General features: G+C 38.0%; 1 protein-coding gene across 1 annotated transcript in view; it reads right to left on the bottom strand.

The window, feature by feature from the left end:
• skia (v-ski avian sarcoma viral oncogene homolog a) overlaps nt 1–23,793 on the bottom strand; it is a 71,393-nt gene that overhangs the window by 8,226 nt on the left and 39,374 nt on the right. Inside the window, exons 2-3 of the mRNA XM_051903618.1 lie at nt 975–1,094; nt 346–461 (exon numbers count right to left, since the gene is read on the bottom strand). Of these exons, the coding sequence (XP_051759578.1) occupies nt 346–461; nt 975–1,094 (236 nt within the window). The remainder of the gene's footprint in view (nt 1–345; nt 462–974; nt 1,095–23,793) is intronic.

The raw sequence follows: 23,793 nt of genomic DNA, 5'->3' as shown, positions 1-23,793 counted from the left end.
AACCGCAGCCTAGCCTGACTAACAAGCTGGTTTTATGCTGATTTCCCACAAATCGACATATACACACCCTTTCTCAAGATTACTGTTAAAATCTTTGAGCACTCTATCTATCTATCTATCTATCTATCTATCTATCTATCTATCTATCTATCTATCTATCTATCTATCTATCTGTCTGTCTGTCTGTCTGTCTAACTAGCTAGCTGGCTGAGCAGATTGTTTGCATTGCAGCAAAAATATTGTAAAAACTAAAATGATTTTGTTGTCCAAAACAACTGAAATAATATGATGACGAGTATTGACCAGAATCAAGTATTATTTGTAATATTTGTTGTTATTGTTTACCTGTCACGTAACATACTAGCAGGTCTGCCGGCTCCTTCCTTATCGCCAACAGAGATGTTAGGAGACCATGGCCTGAAGGCAGACGGTCTCTGTCTGGGCTGGATGCAGTTGAGCCCCTGCAGCATGACAGAGAAAAGTTAATAGACGTCAGTTGTGTTACATACAGTATTTTCACAGTAGAGAACACAATCAATGCATTCCAACATGAACGCAGAGAACAGAGACCATCTGCAAAAAACATTATTTGAGAAATACTTGCTGAAAATCTCTCACATTTAACTGAGAAAGAAGCTTGAAGGATGACCAGCAGCACAAGTACACCGAGGTCACTGTGTCTGCTTGAAATCGGAGAACTGTGCTAGCCTATTTGCAGGCTCTCTTCATTTTAGGAGAATTGATTTTTACAAAAGAACATCAGTTATTTTGGGTTGAGATCTTGTTTCAGAAGAATCTGATTCTCTGTGGCAAGAAAACAGTTGCTTGGCTCCAAAAAATCTCCTCAGGAATGGCCAAGATTCGTAAACAGGCTCGTATATTATTAATGCATAGATAAATATATAATTATCTGAACTCTGTATTCTCGTACAACTAAATGCATGTATCCACTGAAAGAAAAAAAGCTTTGTAACCTTATTGGCTGATGCAGAGAGGGATCGAAGCCAATCGGGTTGCTTGTCTTTGTCTCCAGAGGGCGACTGTGCTGGAAAGTCATCGTGTTTGGACTTCTTGGCAGGAATGGGATCAGACGCCTAGAGAGGGAGAAAAAGAAAGCCAAAGAGAGGGAAACGATGAGTGTTGCTCAATATGAAGAAAAACGAACTCATCATCATTCTGATTTGTTACATTTCATGTTTCTGCATTCGGTTCAGTGCGCATTGTACCGCCTAGTCAGGCGTTCTGATGCCCTACAGCCCTCGAAAAACTACAGTACAGTAATAGTAGGATCGATGCGAGCAATCGCCCACATTAAATGAAAGCCGCACTAGAGGGTGTCTACCACCTCAGACAGAACTGTGAACTGCAAGAGACAGGTGCAAAGGGAACATATCTGAGGACTAAAATTGCGAACATTAAATTTAGTATGAGTGTTCATACTATGTGAGACTGCATGCATGTGTGTATGTGTGTGCCGGAAGGAAAAGGTCCGTCGTATTGCTCAGATGCTTAATAGGCTGACAGAACCATCTGCTTTTATGTTGCCACATGAACACTCGAGTGCAAATACACGTCAAAGCAGTATTTGTTTAGTTTTGTCACTAATGTTTGTGCGATGACCTCACTCCCGCTGGATTCCTCACTGACTGCAGTATAATCCCTAAAATACACTGACCTTCCTTTTCTACACACTCATTTACTCCAGAAAACCTGCGGTGTGCACCACCCACACATTTCCCGCTTATTAACACAAGCCGCAGACGTTTAAATGCTAAAATAATGCAGAGCGACTGGACAAGCGGTATCAGCCTCCGGCTATAAATCTGCGCCAACTTTGTCTGGTGGACTTCGAGAGCCTGTGAGAGCTATTTTCGAGCAGGGCTCCTCGTGGGAATGTGAGAGAAACTTAACTGACAAACTGCAGCGTCCCGGCCTAGTGCCCTAACTGGCCCCAGAAGCAGGGGCTTCTGGGTAAGATGCTTCCAACTGGGTTGCATGGTGTCTGGCGGGATTGACACAGTTAGCCAATCATACGCTGAGAGAGCTGTATGTTAAAGTCTCTTTTCTTGCAGTCAGAAATGCAAAATATTGTGTTTTTTGAATAAATGCAGTAGGGGAGTCAATTACTTGCAGAGTGAAAAGAGAGTCATCCATGCAAAAGAACGCGCTGATGGCCCAGCGCTGTTTGCATACATGAACGATTGCATCACGTATGACCTCATTCGGCAGGCCGGTCTGCTTGGGCGTGGTGAATTTCCAGCTGCAGAGCGTGATTTTCTGACCTCGAATGCAGTCACTTGCCACGTGCCTGTGTTTATTCGTGGATCAGACCTCTGACATAAGTGCACCAAATCTGGGAGATCTTCGCTAATCTGGGCTAGAGGAAAATGTTTGGCATCCTAGTCCATCTCTTACACAGGGTGATTACATACTAGAACAAATATATAATATATATTATATAATTTATTTTTTACAATCACATGTGTATAATTATATATAAATGTATAATATATATATTATACATTTATATATAATTATACACATGTATATATATATAATTTATTTTTTACAATCACAATCACGTGTGTGTGTGTGTGTGTGTGTGTGTATATATATATATATATATATATATACACACACACACACACACACACACACACACACAGGTATTTAATCACAAAAAAAAATATTATTTTGTGGTTGTAAAAAAATAAAAAATAAAAGTCTACATAATTCACATGTGTAAATATATATATATATATATATATTAGGGCTTCCTAATAAGAAAAATTTGGACATCTTCATCCTGTTCAAAAGTTTTCACCCCCTGACTCTTAATGCATCGTGTTTCCTTCTGTAGCATCAGTGGATGTTTGAACCTTTTTTTAATAGTTATGTTTGAGTCCCTCAGTTGTCCTCAGTGTGAAAAGATGGATCTCAAAATCATTATGTCACTGCTGGAAATGGTTCAAATATGCAAAAATGCTTGAAATCTGAAGAATCTGCAGGACCAGAAGGATTTTTCTGAAGAACGCTGGGCAATTTAACTGCTCAGAACAAACAAGGGACTCATGAATAACCATCACAAAACAAAAAAACAGTCGTAGATCATCCAGGTAACCACACACAGTATTAGAAATCAATGGTTCACAAACTTTCGAATGGGGTCATTTTAATAAATTCAGCTATTTTTTGGTCTTGTGAATTATATGTAAACATCTTTTATGTAAAATATCTTAATCAGGACAGTACTAAATAAAAAATAACATGCATTTTGTATTATCTCTGCAAGGGGTTCACAAACTTTCAAGTGGCACTGTATATACATATATAAATAGATATATACTTTATTAGTATTATTACTATATTATTATTGTTTTTGTTATGTGTGTGTGTGTGTGTGTGTGTGTGTGTGTGTGTGTGTGTGTGTGTGTAAAATGAAACTGAATTGTTTTAAATGCTACAAGTAAATTTAGGTATCACAACATTAAAATGTATTTTAAGATATGTGCAATTAAATGCCCAATATTGACCATTAACAATAAATGCAATAACAATATATCCCTACTTGTGCGACAAACCCCTATTGTAATGAATGGATAACACCATTCTAGACTCTATTACGCACCCTTATAAGATCATGCCAACTGCAGACAGTCAGATGACCACAGTCAGGCCACACCACAGGACAGAGGAAATGACCTATAAATAACATCCTTGTAGCTGTTCTTTAGTCTGTCTTCCAGTGGGACCCTCTGAGGTCCTTCTAAAGCACATCAGCCCACACCAGCACTCTGACACTGACTGGACAGCCTATGGGGTCACTTCACTCAGAAAATTCTCTCTCTCTCTCTGGGCGTGATTCGACGGCCTGCAGGGCGAACCAGTCCCGAGAGCATTGGGAGTTGAGAAGACAGGACAAATAGATGAAAAGGAGAACTCAAGATTCAAATTTAATAGTGGACTACAACCTGACCGTCACTAAAGTATGGACTTGAAGACGGGCTGAGAGCGGCATTTAAAACAGGGCCAGAGAGATCTTTAAATACTAACTTTGTATATCAGAGTCTCTGTCTATCAGTCTGTCATTTTCACAGTCGTTGCTTCCTCTTTCTTTCATCTGATGGGTGGCAAAGTGGCCTGGTTTCAATGACCCGCCCTTTTAAACTGTTCCCCAGCTTCACATCAACCAATGTGTTTACGGGTACAAAAATGGCACCAACCCATGCAGCATCTTAGCTCGTGTGTGTGTGTGTGTTGAATGTGACAGAAAGGATGCTACAGACAGACATCCAAAGCACTGTGAGACACGCAGACAGGAAATCACACCTCTTGATAGGAAGCAGGACGCAGCAGCATGCGAGAGACGTACTTAGATATGAGCTCAGCTCTAAAAAAAAAAATGCACAAATACGTTATCTCCTTTTGTCTTTCTAAGGAATCTAACACTTTGCTTTCGTCGTGCTATCTTTGGTATGTAAGACAGTGCATAGACACCTTCAAATTGACTGAATATGATACACAGACACACTAAAAACAGGAGTACACAGGATGGACAAGTTTCTGCAAAGCAGTTTAAAACTGCAGGTGTCTGAGGAAGGGCGGGGTGACACACACAAACACACACATACATTCTGCCTTGCACATTGGTGTGAGAATGAAAGAAAGGTTTTTGCTCGAAGGTTTTTTGTTGCTCGCTTGAGGGATGACAAAGGAAATGTGTTTCGAAGGGCTGAACACCCACACAAACGTTCACCTCTTGCTACATTACACACAATTAGCCTACTAAACTAGCTAACTGAGTTGCTAAATCACCTCTCCTGTCTAGTCATCCTCATAATGCCACCCCTCCCCGTCTAGTCCTGTGTTTCCTGTGACACAGATTGCAGGATTTCCCTCCTAAACAAGCAATTGCGTTCCAAACAAACATAACTGACAGAAACTTCCCGATGTGACGCTGGCAATGTAAACATCTTCCTAGGGTCACTGTGATATTGCTTTTAAATAAAGCAATAAGAGAGAGACATGAATTACTGCGATTTTACCACAGGTAAAGAGCGTTTTTATGCACAACATGAAGCCTATTTTTATATTAATATTAATTATAATAATTAAAATTTAAATTAATAATAATATTAACATCAATGAACATTAATAGTTTTTAGGCATTTTTGTGAAGACTAAGAAAAATATGAATTTTGATGCTAATATTAATATTTCTTAGTTTTTATGTTGTGTATAAAATAATAAAATATTATTCATAATTAATCATATTAATATTAGTATTAATATTCAAAATTAACAACTGAACTATTCAAGTAATATATTTAATTATAAAAAAATTATGAAATTTTAATATTATTAATAAAAATAATTAGCAGTAATAGAAATATTAATAACAATATTGACAAATTAATTTTACACACAGTTTATACACAGTGTGAAGCAAAAGAAAACTATTAATATTAATATTGACATTAATATTTTTCTTATAGGCTTCATGTTGTGTCTAAAAATTAATCATAAAATATTATTATTAATAATGAATATTTGTATTAATATTCAAAACAAACAGCTGAACTATTCAAGTAATATAGTTCATTACACAAAAAAAGATACAAATGGCACAATCGTTATTTTAAAATAATTTTCTTAACATTTTTAATTTCTTAAATTAAATAAATAATAAATAAAATGTGCTAAGACTGCTCATCCAATCAGAATTTAGAGTCATAAAATTCTGCTGATGCTGATGATTACATGAAAATGTTGTGGCTACCGTGCCGTGTTTTGTTCCTGTGTCTGTGAAGTTCTCCACAGACAGGTTTGATTGATGAATGTTTCTATTTAACTGTGAGACAGGTTAAGACAATGAGACCGTTTTTTAGAAGCTTGTGTGACAAGCTTGTATATCCACGCAAGTGTGAACGCCAAAAGAGCAAACCAGTTTTCTGTGAGCGTCAGTGTGTGTAAGTGATACTCCACCCTCTCTCTGACCTGAACATGGCCTCCCCCTTGAGCTGAGCTACAGGCCTCAGCCGGAAGGGAGGAACTTCCTGTAAAACTAACAGAGCGCAGATCTCCCTCTCTCCCTGCATCTCTTGCAGTCTTCAAATGGGTTGTCATATTTCTCACCAGGCAGTGACCACAGAAACCCTAAGCGTACAGGTGTCAGACTGAACACGATCTACAATGTCCACGATGTTGCAATGGAGAGAATTTTTGTTTATACGTCAGTGCTAAAAGAGATGATCAAAAGTGATATCTCATATTTAACTTCAGTTAGAAAGCTTGACAACTTTCTTTGCAACAAGCATCTCAAAGACGTATGTGAATGTATTTGGGGTATACAGATCCTGTCATGTAATTCAAGGTTCTTCCTAAAGGAATATGGTTCGATTGGTGGTAAACACGTGTTGTCCTCTGAGAAATCTGGTTTTGGGGAGGTGGAGGTGTAAAGTGAAACTGTGAAATTAGTTTTTTTCTCTCTCATGTGTTGAGCGTGTGAGACCTGCACTCTGGGCCAGTACCCAGCTCATTAGGAACGGGCGTCTGTACACAACACTGCTAGACAAAACACCTCCCTAACTATGCTAACACACATACAGATGTCTCAATTTTCCCAGACTATCAGATGTTTGGCTATCACGTTGTGAGACTTTTGTGACATTTACCTGTAGATTTAATCTACAAAGCGTTCACACAGAATCCAGTTTCAAATAGGAATGAGGAAGGGGAAATTATGTTAAGAATAGTTTTTGGTAACTGAAATAAAGCTAATTATTAATTAAATAATATTTATATTAGACAAAAAACTTAAATGAAAATTAGAAATGTTTCTTTGGCAACTAACTGAAATAAGTTTAAAGTACTAAAATTACTAAAACTAAAAAAAAAAAATTAATTAAAGCTATACAGAAATATATAAAAAAAAATTACAAAAACTTTTTGAACTGAAATTAAAATTAAATCTAATAATTAAAAATAAAAGCTAATTCAAAACATTAATAAGTACTTTAAGAGTATATAAACAAACTATTAAATATTTAATAATTAAAAAATAAGATAAAATAAGCATGCAAGACAAAATAATCATGTAAGACTTTAACAAATAAAAAATATTTTATAAAAATAAAATATTTTTAATATGTATTTTTTAAAAACTAATTCAATGAAATTATTTATTAAATGATTAATAATTAATATTATTAATATTATTATGTAATGTAAATTATGATTATTTGTATTATTCATTTATTTTTTACAATATTTGTATTAGAAATGATTAATAAATAACTATATAATTTTTTTGACATTGCATTCAAATGTCAAAATTCTGAACGGGCAATGGGAAGAACGACACATCATGTCTGGGCTATTTTTAGCACTCAGATTGCATGGTGGTTAGAAGTTTTTCGCTGTACATTGTCGGACAAAGGTCTCGGCAGAGGACTCAGGCCTGTCATTAGTGTCTGTGGTGTGTGTGTGTTGAGGTTGGACTTCCAGGAAGAGTCCAGTGACTCCAGACATAACAAGGCCGCACAACACTCACAAGTGCACCACAATAAGGCAAAGCAACTAAATAAGAACCATCTCCTGCAATCGCACAAGCAGGGTCCAGCACGGACTCCATTTCCAAACTCAAAACCACAGAGCAGCACACAAACGCCGCCGCACACATGAAACCACTTCAAAAGTGAGCCGTTCTGTGCAGCTGCTTGCTTGCATATTCAACTAGAAACACACACACACACACATAAACCTGGTGTTTTCTAAACTTGGTCACACCAGAGAGGAGGGATAGGGTTCCACTTCCTCTCCAAATTTGCTTTGGCAACGGCTTGTGTGGGAACGCAGTAGACCCTGTTCCCTTCGGACACATAGGGGGCAAATCCTTAGTTCAGGAAAGACGGTACACGTCCTGCTTTTTTCACGACTATCATCATCACACATCTCACTGTAATCAAAAACAAATTAAACATTCCAATCTGCAAAAAAAACTTTATTCAAAATAAGAAGCTGATAATGCAAACGACAACGCACATCAGCAGAAAGAGAGCGAAATATATATAGTTAGAGGACGGCAGAGAGAGAGAGAGAGAGAGAGAGAGCCCTCGGGTGCATGCAGACTAGGCAAGAAAACAGAGGAATCCAGAGAGAGGCATAAATCTATGACTCATTTACTCTCAAAGTTAAAAGCATCTAAGAGCAAGATAATCACATTTCAATGTTTTTCAAAAGTTGTTGAAATTGCTGAGGCTGGACCCTAATGGACGCTTATTGATCTATGAGTGTATGTATGTTGCTTTCTTCTACCATGTCTTACCTCATGTCTACTAATAGCCAGATCTCTAATCTCTTGTTACGATCAGCTTTTTTTTTTATTGAGAGCCGATAACCAATATAATAACCTATTTCATAAATATAGTTTTGTCTGTTGTTGATTTTTTTTTTTTTTTTTTTAAAAGCAGTGTTTACAATGATATATCAAATGTCAATTGTGTATTTTTTCCGTCAATGAGTGTACAAATATACAAAAAATTTTATATTTTAATTATAAATGTTTATTATAAATAAATATCTTTTATTATGAACAATAAACCAACTGAGTGATGGCTTAATCAATGAATAATAAACATTTAAAATATTATATTATATTATATTATATCATATTATATTATATTATATTATATTATATAAAACGGTTAGTTCCTGTCCTTGATTCTGATTGATTTATTCATGATAAAACACGGCTAGGACCGCTTCACCCAACTGTTCTGTGTATCACTACACAACACCCTTAGCAAACACTCTTAGCAACGTAAACATTTGTTTGTTCTCATTGATATTGTTCATTGAAGCTTACTGTATTATGTAGAAGAGCATTGTGAGAAAGAGATCGATTGAGCGAGTTTATTACCTCCATTCAGATTTAGCATTATCCATCAGATCAGTCCTACGTTCATAATAAAAAATCTGTTTAAATGTCCGATGTATTATCATGTCCTTTTAACAGTTAAGGGGTTTTCCCGTGATTGACAGTAGCTAGTCAAAGCATTTGTCAGTTGCGTCTTGTTCTGTGTTCACAACAATTCAGTCTTTTCAATGTAGAAGTCTTCGCTACTGACTGACACACTCATAAAGACAGTCTTTGCCACCATCTAATGGCATAATAATGTAACTTCTGTTGCTGTTCACGATCAGGGACTATTTTTTCCGGCGGAAGGAAGGCTTTTAGTGATTTTACTTCATGAAAATTGCATTGTTACATATTTTTGGCTTTAATATTTGTATTGTGTGGTAACCGTTTTATAAAAGCAATAAGGTACTCGAGGCTAGTGCTGTATCGTGAATAAGTCACGGCTGATGCGTCGCGTTGTGCCTAACAACGCCCTTTAGCCATGACTTATTCACGATACAGCACAGCCTCTCGTACCTTATTGCTTACATATTATATTATATTATATTATATTATATTATATTATATTATGTTAATCACACACAGATTAAAAAAAAATTGAAAAATAAGCCTGGGCAAAATCGTATACTATAAAATAAAATCGCAATTTTAATACTACTAACTAACAATTCAACTATTTAACAATACTGATTTTGTCACTAATAAACTGTATGATTATAAACTTTCCTCGGAGTGTGAGACAGTGGTGAACTTGCTTTTCGGCTTGCAGATGGCAGTCGTTTCTAGCAAAGTTCAAACGCAGTGACAGTTTAAACCCCCTCAGGAGAGAAGCCTCTTTCAGCCAGGACTCGTTTTTTCCCTTCTGCCTTCTTTTCTCGCTCTCTTTTTAATGACTGCCTTTCAGCGCTGTCAAAGGAGCCGCCGTCGTGAGTGTGCTCATAAAAATATTCAGAGAGCCTCACCGAAAAATTCCAGCGTTTATGACCTCATAAAGTCAACCATAGCGAGATAGAAAGAGTCGGAGAGAGAGATTTCTCTCATTCCTCATAAGAAAGGGAGGAAAGATAGACAGAAAGAGAAAGAGAGCAGGAGCAGGTTAGACTGGGTGACAAACAAAGCGAAATATTTTCAAAATCGACTTGTTGGTGGGTTTTATGAACGACTAGTCAGCTAATCGGTTTAGAAGGAGTCCCTGTATAATTAGGCTGGTGTCCCGATATCAAAATCTAGTCAAAATCACAAAATGACTAGTTAGTTGTTGGACAACACGTCCCTTTTAGTGCCAGTACAGGCACATATCAATAACTGTGGATTAGTGTGCATGTGTGTGTGAATCTATATGTGTGTGCAGGCATGTCCTGTTTCCAGACAGATGGCCTGGGACGGGGGGTTCATACACACTAGTGCTCAGTATTACTTAGGGGCAGTGGAACAGTGCGAGGTATTTCGGTAGTCTCTGCAGAGTTAAACACACATGTCTCTACATGTGACGGACCGAGAGAAGCGCCAAAACAAACACACTCACACAGAATAGGAAACATGGCCTACACACACTCATTCAGGGAGATTCAGAGGTCACAAACTCTTGAAAGAAATGGAAGGGAAACAAAAGATGAGAAATGAAAGAGTGATTGATTCAGAAGATGAGGATGAGTGTGTGTGTGGCGCTGACTGATGCTGAACTAGCCAGTTCAGACAAGAATGTGTGTGGGTCGTCTTTTTGACTTGTAATCCATTTATTATTGCAACTAACCCTACTATTCTCTATCACTTTCTCTCCTCTTCTCTATCAATTTTTTGTGTTCTGAGAAGCCTGGAACATCTCAACAGTTGATTTGAAAAGACACATAAAGGTGCTGTACACTATATTTTAGCCGTTTTGCTAATTTCCATCATTCTGCGAACTCTGCTAACTTTAGCCATTTTGCTAATTTACATCATTCTGCTAATTTACATCATTCTGCTAACTTTATCTTTTTCTACAAACCTTGCCTTCAAAAACATATGACAGCCAAACATTTGTTAGCAAACCTACACAGACACAAGCAGACAGCATTTCTGATGCTAATTTTGAGGATAATTTTCAAAATCGCTTTGCTTGGTTAGCTAAAAAAAGTGATTGTCTTTTTTGTTTACAGAGCTTACAGTCATAACACATTTCATCTGTCTGGACATTTTATTAGAGGTATTTCAAAACAAAATCGCTTACAGACATTTATTTAGCAGCAGTGCTAACGCAGCGCTAACGTAGCATAAACTACAGTTCAAAAGTTTGAGGCCAGTAATAATAATATTACTAAATATTTCACAAAATTACTCTTTTTTTTCTGTATTTTTTATCAAATAAATGCAGCCTTGGTTAGCATAAGAGACTTCTATCAAAAACATTACAAAACTTCCCCAAACTTCCGAATGGTAGGATATGATGAAGTTAGTCTCCACTAGAATACATTTTTTAATCTCTTCAAAATTCAGTACATTTTACAGAGCGCTGAGACACAAGCAATCCTTTTTAATTCTCACTTGTGATTAGTCATTTCCTATAAGAAGGAAGTATAAGAAATATGACAAACAGCAGTTGAGCAGCCGTCTCTCGCCCCATCTGTTTCGTAATGCTCCATTTTCCCTGTTGTCCTCCATAATACTTGCAGTCAACAAGAATTGAGAAATCAATGGTCCGTTTACATCAGATTTGGGTAAACACCAAATCAAATTAAACAAATAAATGGCCCCATGTTTCCGGCTTGTGGCCCGCAGAAACAATTGCGTTATTAATAAAGAAATAATTCGGAAGGGGGCCGTTAAAAATAGCTTAAATAGGGGATGATACACAACAGGACGAACTTAAACGACCCCACCTCCCGTGGCAATACGTGTGCGTGCTGTGTCCTTCCCAGCATGCGCCGTCTAGTCGGAACACACAGGGACACGTCGGTCATAACTGGCTGAGAGTCATGAAAGCATTCGGAAGTGTTATGGAAACCCGGGACCATTATGGAAAGTAGGAGACCACCGGGGAACGCTGGGGACAATGCATGGCCTCTGTTCCTGACGCTGACCCACCCGGACCTGAGCGCCACACATACGGGATGCGGCTCAGGGGTGTGAGCCGGTTTTAATTAGCCCGAGCGCTCTTGTTCCGCAGCGGCAGGAAGGAGAGACTGAAATAGAGAGGGAGCTATTAACGGCAGGCCTGAATATAGCAGCGTTGAGCCGCCTCACAACTGCCCAGCACCCAGCAGTCTCCTGAACAGGGTCGGAAAAAGAAGAGACGACTTTTCTGGTGGAAAGTACAGCTGTTAGAGAGAGAGAGAGAGAGAGAGAGAGATGACCATTCCTGACCATAACTTTCTCAAATCTCTCTCCCTTTAGCAGCTGTGCTTTCCACTAGAATATTCTGTTCTTCTTTTTCCACTGTCTCCCATAGCAACTGCAACGCTGTATCTGAATAACAGAACAAAGACTACTTTCCTTTCTTTTCTCCCACCCTCTTTCCTTCTCTCGTAGCCCTTAGTAAAGCCTCGAGATTCAGATATATCCTTCATTTAAAGAAGCAAATTTTGCCATTCAAAATAACATATTATGATATATACACTACCGTTCAAAAGTTTTGGGGGAAAAAAAGTGTTTTTCGAAAGAAATTAATACTTTTATTCAGCAAGGATGCATTAAATTGATCAAAAGAGACAATAAAGACGTTTATAATGTTACTTTTTCAAGTAAATGTTGTTCTTTTGAACTTTTTATACATCGAAGAATCTTTTAAAAACGTATCACTGGTTGCGTCCCAAATGACGCACTGTACACTATGCACTTATACACTATGTACTTATGTACTCATCCATGTAGTGTATGAATTATATACATTTATTTTGTCATTAAACATCGGAGTGTAATCCCCCCTCCCCCTCCGCAACATAATTAAAGCTGCGACAGTTGAGTGCATGAAGTGTCCAACATTCCACGCTTCGTTTTTTCCGTTAATTTAGTGCATCATCCGGGTATTTAAAGTGCACTTTTTCTTTTTGGAATTTTCTGTGTGAACGCACTACTCGCACTATTTGTACTTAAAAACGTCATAGAATAGTGCATAAGTACGCACCTACAGTTTCCACAAAAAATATTAAGCAGCACAACTGTTCTCAACTGCGATAACAATAAGAAATGTTTCTTGAGCACCAAATCAGCATATTAGTATGATTTCTGAAGAACAGTGAAGACTGGAGTAATGATGCTGAAAATTCAGCTGTGCGTCACAGGAATAAAATACATTCTAAAATATATTGAAATTGAAAACTGTGCTTTTAAACTGTAATAATATTTCACGATATTACTGTTTTTACTCTATTTTTGATTAAATAAATGAAGCCTTGGTGAGCATAAGAGACTTTTTTCAAAAACATTTAAAAAAAAATCTTACCGCCCTGGCGCCCCCAAACTTTAATGTAAATATGAAGTATGAAGTATCAAAAATAATATTAATAACATTAATATATTTTTAGATGTTCCTTCAAATACAGCTGCTACATTGTTTCAGTTTACCCTCTCCATACTTGACTGAGAATAGAGAATGTTAGGTGAAGATAGATTCATGAACTCTACAAAAAAGAATTGTTGGTTTAACTTAAAAAAGTAAGTTACCTGGTTGCCTTAAAATTTTGAGTTCACTGAAATTAAAAATTTGAGTTAATACAATGAAGGTGATTGGTTTAATCAACAAAAACTCAATATATTATGTTATCTGAACCAACACTTAGAGCTTGGAGCTTTTACAGTGCAGGGATGTGTTTTATTTGATCTTTTCTTGATTTAACATGTTTGTTACGTCAATGAGAATGCTCTATATAGATAGATGGGAATCTGCACAGTAAAAACAGGATGGACACCCACTCTCTGAGAGGTCAATGGGCCGCCAGTGCTGGATTGAGGTCGCAAGGTGGCGTGAACGTGGGACGCTGACCGGGACAGGGGGGCGGAGACGATGACCAATCGGATGGCACCACCAGGCCGGGGTGATTTAGCATGTTAATGCCAGGTTCATTTACAGCCAGGCTCCAGACTGTGGCAAATGAATGGTAGATGGCCCCAGTCTAACACAATCACAGCTGACCCAGACAGCGCTCCACTAATGCAGACCTCGCTCTCTGGCTTTGTGCCTCACATGCATAACTGCACGCACACACGCACGCTTTTGGTTTCCGCCTTTGTTAACATTTAGCGCAGCAGTAATGTATTATATCTTCATGCTAACACAAGCGTTAGCAGAGCTAAGCCTACACACCTCTCCCCTCAACAAAATCACCATTTCAAGGAAGTAAGCGGTTAAATTACAACTCTAAATCCCTAACTAACAATCATGGTGTGTTCTTCTCTCCAACAGACAGACAAATCCTCTGTAAAAGAGCCATGCTAAAGGGATTTTTCACAGCATGGCTTCATATCATCACAGTCTGGTGGTGGCTGCTAGAAAGCAGTCCACACACACATACACAGTCCAGACAGACTTAGACCGGACAAACAGCTTTCCTATCTGAGAGGAAATGGGTCGTCATCATCATGGGTGGAAATGGGGAAATGGCCTCCCGTAGACGGTGAGGAAAAAGAAAGCTTATCGTTTCACAGCAAAAAATTTCCATTCAAATATCCCCCCACACATACACAATGTAATAAAAAAATTTAATTATAAATGATCAGTCTGTCTGTCTGTCTGTCTATCTATCTATCTGTTTACTAACATACATTGATAAAGTTTTAATTTCAATTAAAATTTCAGTGTTGTAAATATGTATATTTGACCACACAATGTCATATGAATGACCAGTCAGCAGTTATACCGATTTATGAAATGCAGTTCTGTTATTAATATATTAAGTCATTTGTTCATGAACTGAACTATGCTAGATCTATTTTTGTGGTAGCCTTTTGATCCCATCACATTTAATTCAAGCTCAAAATTAAAAATAAAATAGAATTTCTGTAAATTCGGACAAGAGCATAGAAATCTCACAATTTCTAGAGACAAAAAAATAAGGTAGAGCACATGGCCTTGGGGTACTCTTGGAGAATATGCGTTGATTAAGCAAAATGAATACAAGTGCAAGTCATTGTAAGTGGTGTATGTATTACAAGTATTTTGGATGAAATCATTCTGTGATAATAAGAATTAAAACATTCTATCTCGCTCCCTTTCTTCCCTTCAGACGAAGCATTCATGGAGGTGTATCTGTAGTTGTACCAATGTGTGTGACGAATCAATAAAGAATGTCTCTGCCCACTAAACAAACCGATCCTAATTGATCCGAGACAAGTCGTTGGCATTGATTCTATCTTTAAGTTGATGTGTTAGAAGAGGTGACATAAACCAGGCCAATCCAAAGATTCCCACCAGATAGTACACTGATTCCTAGAGGAAAACAGACAGACTGCGCTGGGTGAATTGCATGTGTGTTGCCGGCTCGGCTCTTAATCCGCAAGGTACGTTATCCAGCGACGGGCAGATGGGATTATAATCCACTCGTATTAGTCGTCCCAACCCAAACAGACAGACTTTTAAATGAGTATCTTAAAACCATAATCCAGGTCCGTACCAAAACCCATAAGACTAAAACATAATTTTTCCCATTTGTGCAAAGGTTTGCATTATATATTGAAATATAACGACCACTGCCATGATAGTTCACCTCATTCCAAACAAGCACGCACACATTAACCTGTTCTGACCCTGTGCTGCTAGGGCCAGTTATGGAGCACTGATCAGCTTAGTCACATCCGAATTTCTGCACGTACATGCAGAGAAACACAAAAAACTGCAGGTGGCCCACCTGGTATTAGCTTCCCAGAGCAGGAGGTCCTTCTCCTCTGAACGCAGGATCGGAAAGTGTGCCAGAAAGAGAGAAAGAGGAGGGCGACAAAAAGGGGGCATGGGAAAAAATGACTCTGTGCCCAAATGCCCTGTCCTACTTCTGTCAAACAACTCTAATGCCTGCCTTGTGCTAGTCAGATGCTTTTTTATATTCTGACTGTGCTGTTTTTATGTACATCATGTAAGTCAAATTAATTCGTACAGTGCTTTTCACAATACACATTGTTTCAAAGCAGTTTTACAGAAAATCATAATGTTAACGTCTCATGCCATAATATACATTAATTAATAATATATTCATGCCATATAGTTGCATTTAGCAGATTAGAGCTGGGTGATAATATAGTTTACATTTTGTTATCATACTATCAATTAAGCAGTTGAGATATGCAATATAGTATACATATCTCCCTACGCAAGATACTGTATGTCTGCGGATAAAGTTTATATACAGAGCTGGGTGATAATATAGTTACATTTTGAAACAATAAACATAAGACGAACATCTGCAGATCATGAACATTATGTTTCAGTTAAAAACAGTTTACACTTTTGTTGTGTTTAAACCTGATGAACTGTGGATGCTCGTAACAGTGATATGTAATCAGACATTACTGACATTCAGGAAACACTGTTCAGCCTGAGCTGCATGCACTAATAGTGTTTGCTGGTGGTTTGAAATGCACTATAAGTGCGCTGTGACTTTAACATGCTCTTGGACTGCCGAGTTCACGCTTTGGCCCTCTTCTAACCAGCAATCAATTATCAGTCTAGCCAGAGCAAGGGCAGGACACATGAGACCTGGGTGGCTGTGTGTGTGTATGTGTGTGTCTTGGCTGGTGTCCATTGCAGCTCAGGCAACTCTGAGCATGTGTATATGTGTGTGTGTGTGTGTGTGTGTGTGTGTGTGTGTGTGTGTGTGTGTGTGTGTGTGTGTGTGTGTGTGTGTTTGTGCGTGTGTGGGTCTGCTCGAGTCATGGTGTTAAAGTCAAAACCAGCACCTGCTGCTCTTAAGCTAGCACATTAAAGGCCTGCAACTTGAGAACTTACATGCACACACGTGCACCACAGACCCATTTTCACAATTAACCTGAATGAAACAAGATTTTTTTGTAGAATGCATGATATATAGGTACCATATCAGCTATCACCCGATATTAGTGATACTAATACTGAATGGTATCAGAAATTTCAGATTTCCCCCTACTCTTACGTAAGCCCCGCCCATGACTGTTGACGATCTGCCTAATTAGCATAGATACCACCCTGAGTAAGCTGCATCAGTCTGCCATTTCTGTTTCCTCGATGTAGCAGCTGGAGATATAAAATGTCTGCACCAAAAAACATTTCAAATGTTCTGTTATTGGATGTTCAAACGAACATTAAGAGCCTCCGTAGACTCCCAGCATCTGATCCACTGAGGACACCGTGGTTAAATTTCATTTACGAAGGAAATGTGCCGAAGAACGTCGGTAAAGTGTTATATATTTGCACAAATCATTTTACGCCGGACAACTTTACAAACGAGGGTCAGTTAAAAGCTGAATTTGCACAAAAGATTAACATGACGGCACATGCTAGTCGATGAGTTGAATCAACTCCACAGCAACTATATAAATTTATCTACTAACCATTCAAGTAACTTCTTCCTAAGTCTCTCCATCAGTGTCCGACTCTGGTTCAAACATGTAAGGCTGAACACCGCTACTAACAATGTCTGACATTTTGGCTGCGTGAGATTCTCTAGTTTTGTTGTTGTTAAAGCGCAAACTGTTAAAGCTCCGCCTTCTTCTGGAAATGGGCCGGGAGCAGCAGCTCATTTGCATTTAAAGGGACACACACAAAAATTACGTGTTTTTGCTCACACCCAAATAATGGCAAATTTGACAAGCTATAATAAGATCTGTGGGGTATTTTGAGCTGAAACATTCTGGGGACACCAGAGACTTATATTACATCTTGTGAAAAGGGGCATAATAGGTCCCCTTTAAAACACTGATGACACCGATGCACTGTGTAAAAAGGGTCAAATTATGAAATCATTTAAATTTATTATAATTAAATAATATTAAATTATGACAGTTTTTATTTAATTATTATTTTATTTTTTACAACCAAAAAAAGACAAAGATGTGCAAAAGGAATTCTTTTGATACATAGAAATAACAATAAAAAACACTAGATAATACAACACTCTTATGTTTACGACGGTGCCTTTAAAGCATCTATGGGAAACAGACCGTTTACTGATGGCATCTTTTTAAAAACACAGTGACCACAGCGCTGATGGAAAGACCAGGTGTTAAACTGATAAACAGTGAAAACTGAAATAAAGTGGTAAAAAGAGAGGGGGAACAACAACTATGGTGTGAGAAGGATGAGTGCAAAGGGCCTATGAGGGCTGTAAAAAAAAAAAACGGGCCTGTAAAAAACCGGGGGTGAAGTTGGGGTCGAGCGATCTCTCTCTCTGTTTAGGTGGGTTCACTCAGAGGTGAGTGACCAGTCCTGAGTCGTAAACAGTCTGAAGTTTACAGCCATCATTCTGGTTGTTGTGCCCCCCCAACCCTAATCAGGCTGAAGAAAGCAAGGGCGCTATAAACTGCACGCAGAGAGGGGGACAACTGCTTGCCAAAGCCAGGTCAGGGCAAGCCAGAGGGGGCATGTGGAGTTCAACTGTCCTCCTGGTTTCCCAAGATATCTTTAATGTTTTGTGCAAACAACATGCAAGTAAAATGAGAATATGCTGAATAAAAAAATAAATAAAATAAGCATAAAATTAAATAATAAAAACTAAATTGAATTAAAGGTGTGGATTTGTAAGGGACATTTTAAAATAAAACATACTATTTATATATTAGTTGGTTGATGATTTTATTTTTTAAAATCAGGGTTTTTTTTATTGTAGAAAGCAAACAAATGGATTGCATCTTTTTTAATATAAATGTATTTTTTTCATAACTATGATTTCTAAATGTTAATTTTATTCATAAAGGGAAATAAATACTTTTTTTTTTTTTTTTTACAAATAAAAATATATTTTATTCGGTCACAACTGTGAACGCTAGAAATACTGTCAGATATGATTAAGGATTTTCTTCACTTTGAAAGGGACATGTTGCTACCATTCATACCCAAATCTCCACTCATAGTTTGATGACTTGGCTAACAGAAAAAGAAAAGTAGAGGAGGGGGAAAAAAGGAAGAGATGTAAAGAAAAAGCAAGCGCCGAGTAGGCCGGGGGTCACAGAAGATCCTGATTCCATCTGGTCTGTATCAAAACAAACATGAAGGGTGAGAGACAGACACTAATGTTCTCCTCCTTGATGAGGGGAGGTGTTAAAGAAATAACAGCGATGAAAAAAAAGAAGCAGGAGGAGGAGGAGTGCAAGAGAGGGGTAAAAAAGACAGGATGTTGTGGTTAAAAAAAAAAGAGAAAAAATAGGAAAGGGAAAAAAGCTTGGCACTTTTCTCACTGGAGTTGGTCTTAATTAAAAAGGATTGGTTTTATGTGACTGCCGGAGAGGAGAGACAATTTACTGCAAACATGTTCAGACAGACTAAAAGAGAGAGAGAACGAGTGAGAAAATATCTCCGTCTGGGTGGTTCTGTTTAACCTCACGTTTAACACAGGTTTTAGACAGTTAATGTACATGTTTTATGTAGGCAAATGCAAGGGAAGCCACAAAGCATGGCCAGAAATCCTTTTTAGCAGGTAGAAAGTTACGGTTCAGGTTTGACAGGCTTGGGATTTTATAACTAGGCACTAATCTTAGACAAATATGATCAAGTGTTGCGTTTACACTGACAACAAGTCATCATGACTAAGAGTGACATTATTAGATTGGTAATAATTACTCACACACATAATTTCGATTAAAAACGTGCAGGCAGCTCAATTCTACTCATTTCACACCCAAGTCTGACCTAGTTAAATGATGTCTAGGACAAACCCTGACCGGGTCAATTAAACCTACCATTGTACCGTAATTCTGAAGACACACATTTCTCACTAACTGTTTAGTGCGCAGACAGGAAGATGACTATTTCCTCAGCGAGAACAATCTCGCTTTCCTCATCATGTGTGTGTGTGTTTGGGTGTGTGTGTGTGTGTGTGCCAACAGCGGTGGTAGAAAGAGCAATTTTACTGAAGAATGTGTCAATGCAGGAAAGTCTGTCTGACACTATAACGGCACAGAATAAGGAAGCGCTGACCTCGTCCTCACCCCTATCAGAAAACACATTTCAGTTATTCATTCACTCCATCCACACTCGCATTCCAATCTTAAAAGCGCAAGAATCTTTTATCGCTTCATTTGCCTGGAGTTGCATAAATTGCTACGTATACATGAAATATTCTGAGGCTGAAATAAAGAAAAATATACACAAAAGAGTGAGTTATGAAAAGTTATGAAAGGTATTTTTGTACTAACAACTGTGACCTCGACAGGCAATAGGATGTTTTATCAGTTGTTTGGTACTGTACTGTAGCCCTGCCCATAGTGAAATCTCAAATCCGTATCCACATAACTGTATATTAAAGAGGATGTATTATGCTTTTTTACATTTTCAAAGTTACATTCTCCATTCTCTATATACTCTAAAAAATAACTTGAAAAATGAAACAAATTAAAAAAGTTAAATACCGCTATCCATTGAAACAGCAATATACCATAGAAACAATGCATTCTGGGTAATATTATTAGTAATTTGAGAAAGTAACCTATAGGCTACTTTCTCGAAAACGACAAATATTACCCAGAATGCATTGTTTTTACATTCTGTATATTACAATGCATTCTGGGTAATATTATGTCGTTTTCGAGAAAGTAGCCTATACAGCTCTTTTCTTAAAATGACAAATATTACCCAGAATACATTGTTTTAATACACTGGAAAACGGTATTTTACTGTGTATATTTGTTTCGTTTTTTTGCAGTCATTTTTTTTAGAGTAAGCACTGAACTCCCTGATCGATTGTAGTCTTAAATTTTCTTCCAGGAACGTACACGGCAGAGTTATTCTCATTTCAATAATTCCCAAGCAAGGCATCTGCAAAAAAAGTGGCGAGGCCTAGTTGAGTTGCATTAGTAGTGTGTCGAAACTCACGGTTATGGTAAGGGGTGTGACATTTCTGAAACACACTGGAAGTGGTTGACCAATCACAACACACTGGTCCAGCCTGACCAATCAGAGCACATTGCGCTTTCTGGAAGGAGGGGCCGGATAGAGACAGAAACTAAACAGAGCGATACTGACAGACTGGGAAGAGAGGTGCTGCAGCAATATAAAATATGTGACAAACAATGGTTATTCATAAAAGCTTATTCTAGTAGACCCCAAAAACAAAATCAAGACTTGGCCTTGAATAAAAAAATATGGCCTCTTTAAATATCAACATTATTCTGATTGGCTGCGGTTTTGTTAAATTTGCATTTTACGTTTTAGTGTTAACAGACGAATTACGAAAATGTTTTTGTCATTATCATTTGCTAAATATGTAACCTAGATTCAGAGTCGTTTCTTTAGAAACGCAGAACAAAGGCTCACTGATCTGAAGAAGATATTTTTCATACCTCTTATGCAGACTAAACTATCACGCACACACACAAACACGCACTAGACGAAACTTCTAAGCAAAGCCAAAAATGGCAACGTTATCCAAAATGTGATCTTAATCCACTGACCAAAACATAAGGGTCCAGACGAGAGCAATTTTCCCATGCGTCCGAGCAAACTAAATCCTGCCAGCTCTACCATGCCACTGACGTTACTATAGCAATTCCCAACACAGCACCAACCGAAGAGCGGCCTTCAGCGTGTGCTTATGTCTGTGTGTCAAGAGATTTGTGCCCTGTTTGCTCCAGCAGTGTAGTTAAAGGGAGTGCCAGCCTCGTAGATGTGTGTGAGCTTGTCTGCTGTGTGTTTGTTTGTGTGCACCTGCCTCTAAAGGTGGGCATGATCATGTTGGCATTACTCAAGTCCAATGCAGGGCCGCTGCATACCTGAGCACACCTGAACCTTGAGACGATAATCTGATAGCGGACGTGCACGTACAGACACGAAGCTGGAAATTCCTTTCCCTCGTTCACAAACCCAAGCAGAAAAAAGGGACAGGCCTTTCTTTCATTCTCAGTCTCTCTCTGAAGTACCGAGGCGTGTCCAACTGTACATCTGCGTGTCTGCGTATTTGTTTAATGTAAATCTGCCTTTCGAAAGTCTTTAGTGAGGCAGAACGAAAGCTTAGACTGTGACTGAGAAAGAAAAAAAGACACCCTTACAAAATCACCAATCCACACCCACCCACCTACTACATCTGGGCAATATATAGCTTCAATATATATATATATATATATATATATATCTTGCTACTCATTGCTCTAAAATGAAGAATCATCATATACATATGGAAGGCAAAATGGAATTCAGTAATTTTCATTTATATGTACCAATATAACTACACAATAATAAACAGCTCTAATAAAACATTTTAATATATAAAAACTTATCATGAAAATGATTTAAAGGGATAGTTTCTGTCATCATTTACTTGCCCTCATGTTGTTCCAAACCTGTATGAGTTTCTTTCTTCTGTTGAACACATAAGAAGATATTTTGAAGATTGTCGGTAAACCAGACAGTTGACGGTAGCCACCGACTTCCATAGTAGGAAAAAAATACTACGGAAGTCAATGGCTACCGTCAACTGTCTGGTAAATGATGTAAATGATGACAGAATTTTCATTTTTGGGTAAACTATCCCTTTAAGTGATAAATCATCGAATCAGAGTTCCGAATCAATTGATTCATTCATTTCAATTCATTTCATGTAAATGAATCAGTTCAAATTTTTGGAACTCAGATTCAACTATTCATTTGCCTCATCACTCAAATTATTCACAGAGTCTCCAAAAATCAGACGCTATTAAAACATGTTAACCCTCTTGAACTTACTAGAAAAGCCTTTAGGAATGTAAAATAAATATGCACTAAAATCGTCATGATATACCAAATGCTTAATTTTAAACTGTAAGCAAATCGTATACCTATAGCATGAATATCTGATATATCGCAAATCCCCAAATGCTCACATCCACCCTCCCAAATCCCCCTTAAATTAAAAAACCTACACTAAAACTAATTTCCTACTATAGGAGATGAGTGACTCTCTCTCTGTCTCTTTCACACACACACACACACACACTAAAACACACAGTAATTATGAAAGTGCCTTGGGTTCTAGAGCCTTGCTCTCTTTAAAAGTTGACCTTTGCCTCAGTTCAATCTGTCGAATAAAACTCAAAGCATCAATCATCCCTCTCAGAGCTCTCTCTCTCCTTTTCTCTCTCTTTCTGCCTCTGCTAATGGGTCTCATCCCTCATTCATGAAGACAGACAGGAGCGAGTTGTAACTCACCTCATAAAAGAGACAGATAGCGTGTCATACGCAGAGCATATGCATCATGAGACAGGAGCAGAAGAGAATCGGTGGAGGGGAGAGGAGGAAAAGAAGCTTTCCTATCCTTTTATCTTGTTTCATTAACATTTCATATTAGCATATTTTGGGGGCGTCGTAAAAAAGAATGTGCGCGAGACTGTGCGTCTGCACATTATTCATCATTCAGTACTGCGAGATACACTGTCCGTCTCCACACCCTAGAAATTCTTGGATAGACTTTTGTCTTTTTTTCCTACTTGCGTTTTCTTTTGCTCCCCTTCTCTCTCTCCGTTTGCTTCTTTCGTTCTTGTACTCTTCAGTGTCTGGCAGAGCGAGTGTTTTTCTCCATGGAAACCGACATAACAGTCTGCCTAAGCCAAACTCCAGCTCTACAAACAGAACCAAATCAAATCTATCATCCAGTCCTGTTATTCCCCTCTCTCTCTCTCTGTTTTTCACTCTCTTGTTCAGCTCAGCCAGTTCTAAAGGATACAGTTCCGAACACAGACGTCATTCCCAAACTCCTGGGGATCGTTAATATTTGTATGATGAGGTTGCGCATGAAACGAGAGCGTGC

Source organism: Ctenopharyngodon idella, chromosome 8, assembly GCF_019924925.1.
Source record: "Ctenopharyngodon idella isolate HZGC_01 chromosome 8, HZGC01, whole genome shotgun sequence".
In the NCBI taxonomy this organism is placed as follows: domain Eukaryota; kingdom Metazoa; phylum Chordata; class Actinopteri; order Cypriniformes; family Xenocyprididae; genus Ctenopharyngodon; species Ctenopharyngodon idella.
The sequence above is the reverse complement of the archived record's forward strand: the minus strand, read 5'-3'. Positions and strand labels throughout refer to the sequence as shown.